The sequence below is a fragment of the Euprymna scolopes genome, chromosome 4 (genome assembly GCF_053919585.1).
Source record: "Euprymna scolopes isolate OS-2025 chromosome 4, ASM5391958v1, whole genome shotgun sequence".
Lineage (NCBI taxonomy): Eukaryota > Metazoa > Mollusca > Cephalopoda > Sepiida > Sepiolidae > Euprymna > Euprymna scolopes.
In genome coordinates this window covers 718,435-730,466 of record NC_136485.1, presented here as the reverse complement: position 1 = coordinate 730,466, position 12,032 = coordinate 718,435, and the positions used below count along the sequence as shown (strand labels likewise).

At 35.1% G+C, this 12,032-nt stretch overlaps 1 protein-coding gene across 1 annotated transcript in view; it reads right to left on the bottom strand.

Moving 5' to 3' along the window:
- Positions 1-12,032, bottom strand: part of LOC145266413 (uncharacterized) — a 445,667-nt gene that overhangs the window by 335,773 nt on the left and 97,862 nt on the right. Inside the window, exons 2-3 of the mRNA XM_080122081.1 lie at positions 11,837-11,945; positions 6,796-6,929 (exon numbers count right to left, since the gene is read on the bottom strand). Of these exons, the coding sequence (XP_079978207.1) occupies positions 6,796-6,929; positions 11,837-11,945 (243 nt within the window). The remainder of the gene's footprint in view (positions 1-6,795; positions 6,930-11,836; positions 11,946-12,032) is intronic.

Here is a 12,032-nt window from a genome sequence, read left to right as displayed (position 1 = left end):
TTGACACCGATAAATCACTTAATGTAAACATAAGTGTATCTACTTAAAAAGTAAATCAGCAGTTTATTGTAAAATGTTCAGTGTTTTTAAAATTAAAGTATACAACAAAACCAATCTAATCATCGTATAGCTTCATACTGCATTAGTTCTTTTCAAGAATACTAAAGTTATAAAAAAAAAACACTGACAATGTGCAGAAGCACACAAAATCCGTTTTCGACTGCATTAATCGTGTATGTGGGATTATTTTTTTTACGTAAAAAGAAATAATTTTAGTCACTTGTACTGTAACAAAAAAAAAGGTTTATATAGCTGTTTGTAAAGGGCTAACAAATCATACCTTTGATAGAGTTTAAAGGCTTCTAAATCACACGATAGCCGGGTCTTGAATGCAGTAACAGTGTACTCAGTTGTTTTTGAATCAGGTCAATACGCATATAAAGAAAGAATGTTAGTCATATATAATATAAATAAAGGGAGGTTTATGTAGCTATTAGTAAAGAGTCTGTGGCGATGAATAGTAATCTATGTGTTTATGCGTTTTAATTGTGTAATATTTACAAGGATAACCTTCCGTGGAGAGGGAAGGTCTATTTTTAATCGCTGGAGCGTTTCTTTTTTTTTTTCTTTTTTTTGTTTTTCTTTTTAATTAGGATTAACATTTTGAGATGAACGATTAGTTCGTTCGAAGTCAGTGAGATTTAGTTGAATTTGCGGAGGGGGAGATCATCACTTCTGGAATCGAAAGAAGAAAAGGTTATTGTACGTGTGAAAATGTGTGCGCCAGAAAATCACGGTGCTATTTTACATATGACCCAAATGCAGAATATGTAGCGGTATCGAGTGGGAGCGATAGGAGTACTTTTTTTATTTAGGGAGAAAAATAGCAGCTGCTTCTACTGTAGATATTTGCGACAGTGATGAGGCGTCTCCTTGGATGTAATCTAGGAGTTTAATATAGCGAATAAATGTGAGTAAGGTAGCGTTAAAAGTTACATATCATAGTAGCTGGTAGTATAGACTTAATAAATTTGTATGTGACATCTGTTAGAGCAAACCTAGCGTACTTTGCTCCGGAGGGAATTTCTGCAATCAAATAATTTTATATATAGGAAGTGTATATATATATATATATATATATATATATATATATATATATATATATATATATATATATAGTATTAAAAAACACTATGTTTTTATCATGTATTCATATCATAGTGAGCAATTTTGATAGTCATATAAATGTAATAAATTAATGTTCGAATTTATTCATTTAGTTATACTAAAACTTTGGATTCTGCTTTTCCCCATTTAAACTGGACGATATGACAAGGAATGGAATTAGTTCTAAAAATAGATACAAGAATCGTCCACCGTCTGAATCCGTAGCTAATTTTATTGAATAACTTTCTTACAACTATTAATAAGGAATCACATTTCCGAAGGCACAAAGTTTTATTACATACGCAGGATAGTGGATCTCCTATACACACAATTGAAATATTTGTAACTTGATCGAGTTGAATGATCAATTTTCGTACAAGTATTGATTTCAAAGATGATTAGGAGTTATATGTTTAACCGTTTACCACCAAATTGTACGTTCAGGTTGCTTTAAAAAAAAACAACAAAAAAACAATATTTCTTACTCGTATGGCTTGTCAGCCCAACTGATCTTCAAAGTACCGGTCTTTGCATGGTTCAACAGGGTTTGTTTATATCCGTGCGTCAGTTGCACACGTGCGGGTTTATTATTAAAAATAGATTTATTGCAAAAAAAAAAAGAAAAAAAAAAGATTACTGTCGATGAAAGGTTTACGAAATTAGAGTAAGACTCAAATTTAACATTATAGGCAGAACCAAAAGAATACAATGGATGTCAAAGGAAGGATTCAGTAAAAGCTGAGGAGAGAGAAATTACACACATAAAAATGTCAAGGCGAAAAAACAGCCCGATAAGCATAAGGCATTAAGTTGTCGCTGGTAATAGATAATGGTTTTCTCTAGAATTTGAGGGAATACCCGTACCCTCTGCTGTCTTTCAGTCAATGTCTGAATTATGCGTTTCCTCCTAGGTTTTCCCAATTTTCTCATTTTCATGTTTCTTTGCCACGAGGAAGGGGGAATTATTTTATCAGAGGATTTTTCTTATATATCTATTCCGGCAATCTCAGTTCTGCGGTGTCTGTGTTAGCATATTATATCTGTATTTTGATTGGTTCCTTCCAAATAATATTTTATTTCAAACTATCTATAGTTGCTCAGCGTCACCTGGCGATGCAGGTTGGTTTTTGAATTTGATGATTTTTCCTTAATATTTCGGCAGTTTTCATCTATGCCATAGTTTTTATGGTGTCAATCTCTCATTCATTATAATTTCTCATATTGCCCTATTTCAGATACTTTGGAAGTGTTTACAGTGCTCCTACAATTATTGGCATTCTCGTATTCTTCATGATCCTAATATCATTCAACTCTCTTAGAAGCATCATATATTTATTTAGATTTTTCTGCCTCCTTGAAATTTATCCTGTGGTCTGCTGAAAGAGTGAAATCTGCTATTTCGCAATTTCTTTCTTTCTTGTTGACTGCTATAATTGTATTTTGACGTCATAGAGGAGTTTATGCATTTGCTTTTTCTTTTCATTGTATGTATTTTTTGTGCAATCATTTGTAAAATTTTCAGTGAACTACCTTCTCGACCCAAGCATGTCTGGTTTATATTCTTTTGTAACCATTTTATTATATTTAATTTCGATGTAGTTTACTGTTTCGTCTATTTATCTACAATCTAAATTTATCTTAACAAGCTTGACTTGTAAAAAGCTTTCATTGTGTCGTTTAGTGTAGTTGCCAATAGTGAACTTTGCGTGTTTGTGCGCGTAATTTATTTAGTTAGCTTCTGGTGGGGCCTCTCGATGTCATACTAGTGGGTAATTGTTACGGCTTTACCTTATCATGTGGTACAAAAAAAAAAAAAATTCTTCGTTTCTTTTTCTCTCTTAGTTTCCCCTCTCTGTCCTGCTCTAAGTAAATATGTCGACCTAGTCCACAAATTCCAAAATTTCATCATGACAAGTTTCAAGAAAAAATACACGATTAAACCCGGTTCTCCAACTTCCAACGTAGACCCCTACTACCATGTCTCCTTCTCCAACATCAGGGGTCTACGTTCTAACCTTCCAGAGGTTGAAACCCAATTACAGGAGACTAAACCAGACCTTTTATTTTTAAGTGAAACTGGCATTGGACAGGCTATTTCCCTAGATGAGTTTGCAATTACAGGATACTCTAACTTAACTTCTAAATCTGACCCCCAAGATCGCCATGGGCATGGAATATGTGCCTATATTAAAGATAGCTTTCCATGTGGGAGGGACATCTCCAGGGAAGATCCTAACTTACCCTATATGTGCTTCCGGGTTGCTTTAGCTAACACTACTGCATTTATATTTACTCTCTATCGCCCCCACAACAGCGGAGTTACTATCTTTCAAAGCATATCTGAGAAAATTGACCAAGTCCTTTCTACTTATCCTTCAGCTAACATTCACGTATGTGGAGACTTCAATGTTCACAACGTCGAATGGTTGACCCACTCAAACAAGACCGATGATGAGGGGAGGTTCTGTCATGATTTCTCCATTGCCTATGACCTCACTCAGATTGTTCAGGAACCTACCCGTGTGCCCGATAATGACGGCCAGTATGCGAGCCTACTAGACCTTTTTCTCACAACTTGCCCTGAACTATGTTCAGTTTCTGTTCTGTCGCCTCTTGGATCTTCCGACCACTCTGTTGTATCAATTAAGATAAAAATGAGATGTAATAAGTCCCCAGACGTACCACTTCATCGTACAGTATATCGATACACTAAGGCTGACTGGGATAGCTTCCGTACATTTATATCTGATCTACCTCTGCATTCCATGTTTAAAAAGGATGTGTCCTCTATAGTATTAGACCTAACTGAATGGTTAATTGTAGGTATTGACCATTTCATACCCTCTAAAAAGTTTCAGCAAAAACCTAACAGCCAGCCATGGTTCTCTCCAGAATGTGCTGCTGCCATTGCGCACAGAAATCACTTTTTCCACTGCTTCAAACGTAATAGATGTATGGAAACTAAAGCCGTTTTCAGGACTGCCAGCAACCATTGTAAGAAAGTAATAAGGAACGCAAGAGAGTTGTATGCTCAATCTGTTAAGTCCAAAGTAGCTGAGCAGCGGCTTGGTTCCCACCAGTTTTGGCAAATAGCAAACAGAATCCTGAACAGAACATTTAAATCCACATTTGTCATCAATTGAAATGAATGGCTCTCGTCTTCAGGAGGCCTCAAGTTTTGACAAGCTTCTGGGCTTGACCATTACTCCTGATCTTAAATGGATCACGTATATCAAATCTGTTGCCAAGGCCGCTGGAAAAATGGTGGGATCTTTCTATCGATCCAGTAGATATCTCACTGCTGATGCTATTCTCTATCTATATAAGAGCCAGGTACGTCCAAGGATGGAATACTGTTGCCACATCTGGGCAGGAGCTGCTAGAAAGGACTTGTCCTGCCTTGATAGAGTTCAAAATAGACTTCGTAGCCTCGTAGGAGATGTCCTTTTCTCCTCCTTACAACCTCTATCTCACAGAAGAGATGTTGCGAGTTTGTCTCTGATGTATCGTTATTTTCATGGAAAGTGTTCAACTGAGCTTCAATCTATGGTCCCCCCTCGCCAAACTTTCACAAGAAACACTCGTCTAGCTGTAAACACTATCAATAATTTCCCCCACTCTTTATCTGTGCCTAAACCTAAACATAGATTCCATGAACAAAGCTTCTTTCTTAGAACTGCACGCCTGTGGAATTGTCTTCCGTTTTCCTGCTTTCCGGCTGACTACAATATGGTTGTGTTCAAGTCTAAGGTAAATAAGTTCTTGATGAGCCGTTCCATATAAGTTATTAAATTTACCAAATTTTCATTACTAATGATTACTATATTGACCAACTTCTACTGTACACTCTTTAACCCTTATCCTTGAGTGGCCTCTGGGCCTTGATAATGTGGTGATGCCTTTGTAAAAAAAAAATAAAGAAATAAATTCATGCAGCTTTCCCATGTGCCATTTTGTTTACAGTTTCGCTGGATTCTGTATTGCTTAGTTTGGCACTTCGTTTGTTAGAGTTGTTAATAGTAATGTACCCTAAGTAAGTTTATCAAGGTTTTTAAGTTCTACTCTAGTTTAGTTTATGAAGAGGCCAGAATCTCTTACCAAAGAAACTTTCCAAGAGTGTATATCTATATCTATTATATGTTTTTCATTGTAAGATGTTTTTCTTTTTGCGTATTCTCTTTTATTCTTGTTTTACCTCGGTTGATTTTATTGGGAATATTTCGAGAATGCATACACATTTATATTTCTGTGTTTATCAATTTTCTTTGCTACCTAACGATTGTGCAATTGCATATATTCCGTTGTTTCTGGCATTTTACTTTGAATCTCGAGTGTTGCACGTTTCCATTCCGAATTACATTTCTGTATCCTGCTAATAAGTTTATTAAGTTGTCTTATGCTTATCGGGCTGTTTTTTTCGCCTTGACATTTTTATGTGTGTAATTTCTCTCTCCTCAGCTTTTACTGAAGCCTTCCTTTGACATCCATTGTATTCTTTTGTTTCTGCCTATAATGTTAAATGTGAGTCTTACTCTAATTTCGTAAACCTTTCACCGACAGTAATCTTTTTTTTTTTTTGCAATAAATCTATTTTTAATAATAAACCTGCACGTGGCGGGAGTTAGTGTGCAACTGACGCACGGATATAAACAAACCCTGTTGAACCATGCATAGACCGGTACTTTGAAGATCAGTTGGGCTGACAAGCCATACGAGTAAGAAATATTGTTTTTTTGTTGTTTTTTTTTATTTTAAAGCAACTTGAACGTACAATTTGGTGGTAAACGGTTAGACATATAACTCCGAATCATTGTTTGAAATCAATACTTGTACGAAAATTGATCATTCAACTCGATCAAGTTACAAATATTTAAATTGTGTGTATAGGTGATCCACTATCTTGCGTATGTAATAAAACTTTGTGCCTTCGGAAATGTGATTCCTTATTAATAGTTGTAAGAGAATTATTCAATAAAATTAGCTACGGATTCAGACGGTAAAACTTCCTGGTGGACGATTCTTGTATCTATTTTTAGAACTAATTCCATTCCTTGTCATATCGTCCAGTTTAAATGGGGAAAAGCAGAATCCAAAGTTTTAGTATAACTAAATGAATAAATTCGAACATTAATTTATTACATTTATATGACTATCAAAATTGCTCACTATGATATGAATACATGATAAAAACATAGTGTTTTTAATACTATATATATATATATATATATATATATATATATATATATATATATGGTGTAAATACTCAATATATATATATATATATATATATATATATATATATATATATATGGTGTAAATACTCAAACACGGCTATTTATGGGCCTAATTTCTATAACTGTTTATATTTAATAATTAAAACTTTATGTTTGATGTTATTCATTTGTACTTCCTCGACCTATTTTCCAATATATATGCAATAGCTTTGTCGATACTTTAATATTCCTTGTCATGTTTGACGCAGGTTTGTTCTCTAGCGAATGTAATTCTAGTAATTAGATTCGAAAATGTGTAACTTTTCTAGTCTAGTTGTCTCTATCGTACCATATTTATAGTTCCATTGGTCAATGGACTTCGGTTAGCAGCATGTTGGTTATCCGGGTCACTTACTTCATACCCCGGTATGAGATGCCCAGGTGATGTTTTCCTAAGTGCGGGAAGTAAATGTTTTCGATTTGAGAATGTTCCATCGTTCCCAAGGCGTAGTAGTAGGACCGCTTGAACGTCGTCTTGGATTTGCATACCTGATAAAACAAACCAAAGATGAGAAAAATAAAATAGTCATAATTACTTCTTTATGCTGAAATAAAGAAAAGTTAGAAGCTTAACGATAATTTGCTATCGATACACGACCTGAGATATGCTGATGGTGTAGTTCTGATACCAACATGTATGCAGGCACTACAAGACTTAACCAAAAAGACAAGAGTTGCCAGTGAAGCAGCAGGACTCTTTCTCAACGTCAGCAAAACAAAGGTAATGAAAGTAACACAGGTACCAAATGATGAAAATCTAATTGTGGACAATCAAAATGTTGAAATTGTAGAACATTTCAATTACCTGGGTGCGAATTTATTTTTTTGTTTGCGGACTGTTATCCTCATCTTCATAGTTGTTTCACAACGTTTCGGCCAACTATTGCTCTGGCCTTCGTCAGGTGGTTAACCGCGATGAGATAGGAATGATGAGTCTCTTAACTGTATCCTCAGAAATTACTGCCTTCCATACTTGTTGTCTCATCACCTTTTGATCAACTAAATGTGGTGAGACGACAACAACTATGGAAATCATTAATTACTGAGGATACAGTTAAGAGACTCAGCATTTCTATCCGTCGCAATTAACCACCTGACGAAGGCCAGAGAAATAGTTGGTCAAAACGTTGTGAAACAACAACTATGAAGCTGAAGATAACAGTCCGCAAATAAATAAATATACAAATTGCTCATCTCAAAGGATTCCAATAATAAAATAATATACCTTGGTGCAGTTTTCTTAACACCAACAAAGTAAGACGACGTATTGCAATGGCAAAGACAGCAATGATTGCGCTAACCAATATCTGGAAAGACAGATCCATTTCACAACGCACAAAGAAACAGCTCCTGCAAGCTTTGGCATTCTCAATAGCAACATTCAATGAAAAATATTGGGCCTTAAAGAAAGTTGACAAGAGGAAAATTACTGCTTTTGAATTGTGGTGCTACCGTAGACTTCTTCGTGTAAGCTGGGTGAACAAACGTACAACCGAATGGGTTCTGGTGAAGATTGGCCCATGCTGAAGACTGCTGGACAACATCAATGACTTGAAATCGCGATTTCTGGCCAATGTAACCAGAAAAGATCTGCTTTTTGGTAAAATCCCTGGCAAGAAAGGACGTGGAAGACCAAAAACAAGAATGTCAGACAAGGTGAAGGACATTGCGGATTGCATGACTGAGTTGTTAAGAATGGCGCAGAACCGGAGTCAATGGCGACGATTCGTGAAGAGTGCCACATTTGGTCAGTAATGACCATTTCGTCAAAGAGAGATGGATACGCGGAAAGTGTCCGTGTTTGTATTCTTTCTTGTGTCACTACAACAAATATTAAAATCGTTAATTTACGAGTTGAAGTGTTTTCATGTAAACGTTCACTGCAAAAGATTTTAACCTTTTATATCGCAAATACACTATTTAGATTCATATAAATGGGGTTCCGTGTCTGATTTGTTAGTCATTTTCCGTTATTTTGCAATCAAGACAGCTACTATATCATTGTGGACTTACTTTAGAGCCACTATGTTCTTTCTGTGTTGACTAATTTCAGTAAACCTTGTTACATTGTGTAGAACTGTGATTATTCTATCAATTAAATACATTTACATAATAATGAAAAGAGGGGAGAGTCGAACTTTAAGAAAATTGGCGTTGTCGTGAAATAGGGAGATTAAAATACGATCCGGGTCGAACTTTATGAAAATTATCATCGTCGGAAATGGGAAGATTAAAATGCGATTCTAGTCAAACTTTGAAAACTTTTGCATCGTCATGAAATGGAAAGATTAACATACGATTCGAGTGGAATGTTCTTAAAATTATCGTCATCGTAAGATATTAAAATATGATTTGAGTCAGGTTTTTCAGACGCGCGTTGTTAAGTTATGGAAAGCATTAAGTTACAATTCGAACCAGACTTTCTTTTTAGAATTGGCATCGTTGTGTCGTGAGGATAGCTGTGTCTAACGGTGTACTGATTGCTAGCTGTATCTAGCTATGTTTGAAGGGCTAATTGTGTCTACTCATGTGTGAACTGCTAGCTGTGTCTAGATGTATTTGAGAGGTGTTTTTCTGTGTTTGAAGGGTTAGTTGTGTCTGGTTGTGTTTTAACAGCTAGTCCTGCTTCCAACCCCTGGGGGTGTGAGTGCTGATTTGGGCACAAGTTAACGTAAGATGATCTTTAAGAATCATTGATTTGCAAAGACGTTATAAAAAGACCAGAGGTAACCGGACAGATGTCGAGTGGTTAGCAATTAAGGATACTAGGTAAAACGTCATGCGCATGCTTCAATTATTGTTTTCTAATTAGATTTCAATAATTATAGGATATAAAGCAAGATTCTTTTTTACAAAGGAGTTACCACTTATGAAGATCTGGAGGCCACTTGAGGATAAAGATTAATGAGTCTACGGTTTTCAAGGGGACATTATAGTGGTACTTGTTAGTAGTAGAAATTTGGTAAATTAAATTACTTAAGGGGACAGCTCATCAAGAACTTGTTTACGTTGGACTTGAAAATGATCAAGATGTAGTCAGCTGGAAAGCCGGAAAATGGATAAGAGTTCCATAGGTAGGCGTGCAGTTCTAAGGAAGAGGCTTTGTTCATGGAATTCTTGCTTAGGTTCAAGCACAGATAAAGAGTGGGTGAAATTGTTGATAGTGGCTTCAGATAGATGAGTGTTTTTCGTGAAAGTTTATCAAGGGGGTCATAGATTGAAGCTCAAACGAACACTAGCCATGAAATTAACGATATAGCAGAGAAAAAATTTGCAAAGTCTCTTCTGTGGGAAAAAAAAGGTTGCAGGGAAGAGAAAAGGGCATCTCCTACTAGACTACGAAGTTTATTTTGAACTCTGTCAAGGCAGAATAAGCTGTTTCTAGCAGCTCCGACCCAGATGTGGCAACAGTACTCGATCCTAGGACGTACTTAGCTCTTATACAGATTGAAAATTGCATCGGCAGTGAGATATTTACTCGAGCGATAGAATGATCCTACCATTTTCCCCACGACTTTGGCAACAGATTTGATGTACATGTTTCATTTTAGATCAAAAGTAAACGTCAGGCCCTGGCGTTGTCTAAACATCTCTAGTGCACAACGTGTTCAAGATCAGAACCAAGAGAATCAGAGAATTTGGTTATATACGGCCTTTGAAATGTTGCCATAGATGGTAGTGTCTTTAGCATAAATGTCTTCGAATGATCTTAGCATGTGATTTTATTTCAAGTTTCTTTTAACAATTGTTTTAATGAAACAATGCAAGAAAATGTCAGAAACTTTGATGTTCAAATCTGATTTTGAAGGTTGAATTCTTTTTTGTTAACTGTATTATTATTATTATTATTATTATTATTATTATTATTATTGGAATCCTTTCGAGATGAGTAATTTGTTTATTTATTTAATAATTTGTGGACTGTTATCCTCATCTTCATAGTTATTGTTGTCTCACCTGAAGAAGACCAGAGAAATAGTTGGCCGAAATGTGGTGCAACAACAACTATAAAGATGATGATAACAGTCCGCAAATAAATACATATGTATTATTGTTTTTTTTTATTCTTCTTCTTATTATTATTGCTGTTGTTGTTGTTGTTGTTATTATTATTATTATTATTATTATTATTATTATTATTATTATTATTCACACAATAATTGTAATTTGACTTTCCTGTAAGTAAATACCACAGAGAATCCAATTTCAAGCAAAAACGGTTCTTTTCAAGAAAAGCAAAAGGTATTAGATTTAATTCCACTAAGGACAATTACACAAGAGATCATTTTATAAAGTCATACTTTAATCCTACTGAATCTATTTTTAAACAAATATTGTTTGAAAAGTAAGATTTATTCTTCTTAAATTTCAATAACGACATTTTTAAATAAAAATTAATAATTGAGATTATTTGAACCACTGTTCTCATTCTGGTTGTTAGATTCACAACAAAAATGCGGTCTATAGGTTATATCGACCGAAAAGAACTCTGTGCGAATAATGTCATTTGCGGTCTATATCTACTTGCAAATCCACGAGGGCAAAATTAGGCAGAAAATTAGTCTTTACGTCGATTTTAAGTATCTCTCTCCAGCTTTAGTCAGAATGAATGTAGAAAATCATTTATATAAATTCATTTATTCTAAAGAGAGGAATAATGGCATGGCGAATAGCTTAATGGTAAACGAACAGATATTGCACTATCCATCACACGGGTGAGGTAATGCCTAACAAATCCTCTTTTACAAAGTAGCACACTTAAAACAAAAATAATACAATTTTAAACTTTAATAGTGTCCTTAGGGTGGCGCTGCTGTCAAAGGAAAAGTTAGCCCCCCCCCTCTTTCCCTCTGCTAGTCTGTGGGAGATTCCTGAGTAAGGTCGAGAACCAATTTCAGCCCCCGATCAAAGTAACGTTGAATGGAAAGCAGGTGACGCAATCAAGAATAATTCTGTTCATGGTTTTGTATCTCGTTGTGCTGAGCAGAAGATCTCCTTGGGTCCAATGGCCAGGACAATCGCCCAGTATGGGCACTGCTCGGACAAAAAGAAACTGCAATCCATGTACAAATGCAAAGAAAGCTGTAATAATGCATCAATTTTTTTAACAAAACAGCATGAATGTAGTTGTGAATGATAAGCAACAATAAATTCACAGATGCTTTCATGGAGAGAAATAGATGCAGAGTCATAACCGTCAATGCTTGAACCAAGCAGGACACCACTTGAATGAATGAATGAATAAATGAATATTGTTCTAAAACGAATAGTTTTAAATGGAAGCATTTGTAAAGTATATCCTCTCTATAGTTATGTTATAACTAGAAAATAAGCGTACCAATATAATAAAATCAACGTTAAATCTTACGACATATAATGTAAATATATTTACTTACTGTTACATACCGACATTTGTCTCCAAAACCGTCGTTTGGATCTTGCGGAAGGTTAAATGACATACATGGATCAAATGTATAAGTCCAATTCTTATATTCAGTCACAAATCTGAAAAACAAAAGAAAAATGCAATTTAAATCAAACTTCTCTACAAGTTATTATCATTAAATGTGTATCAAAAATTTTATGGTCCAT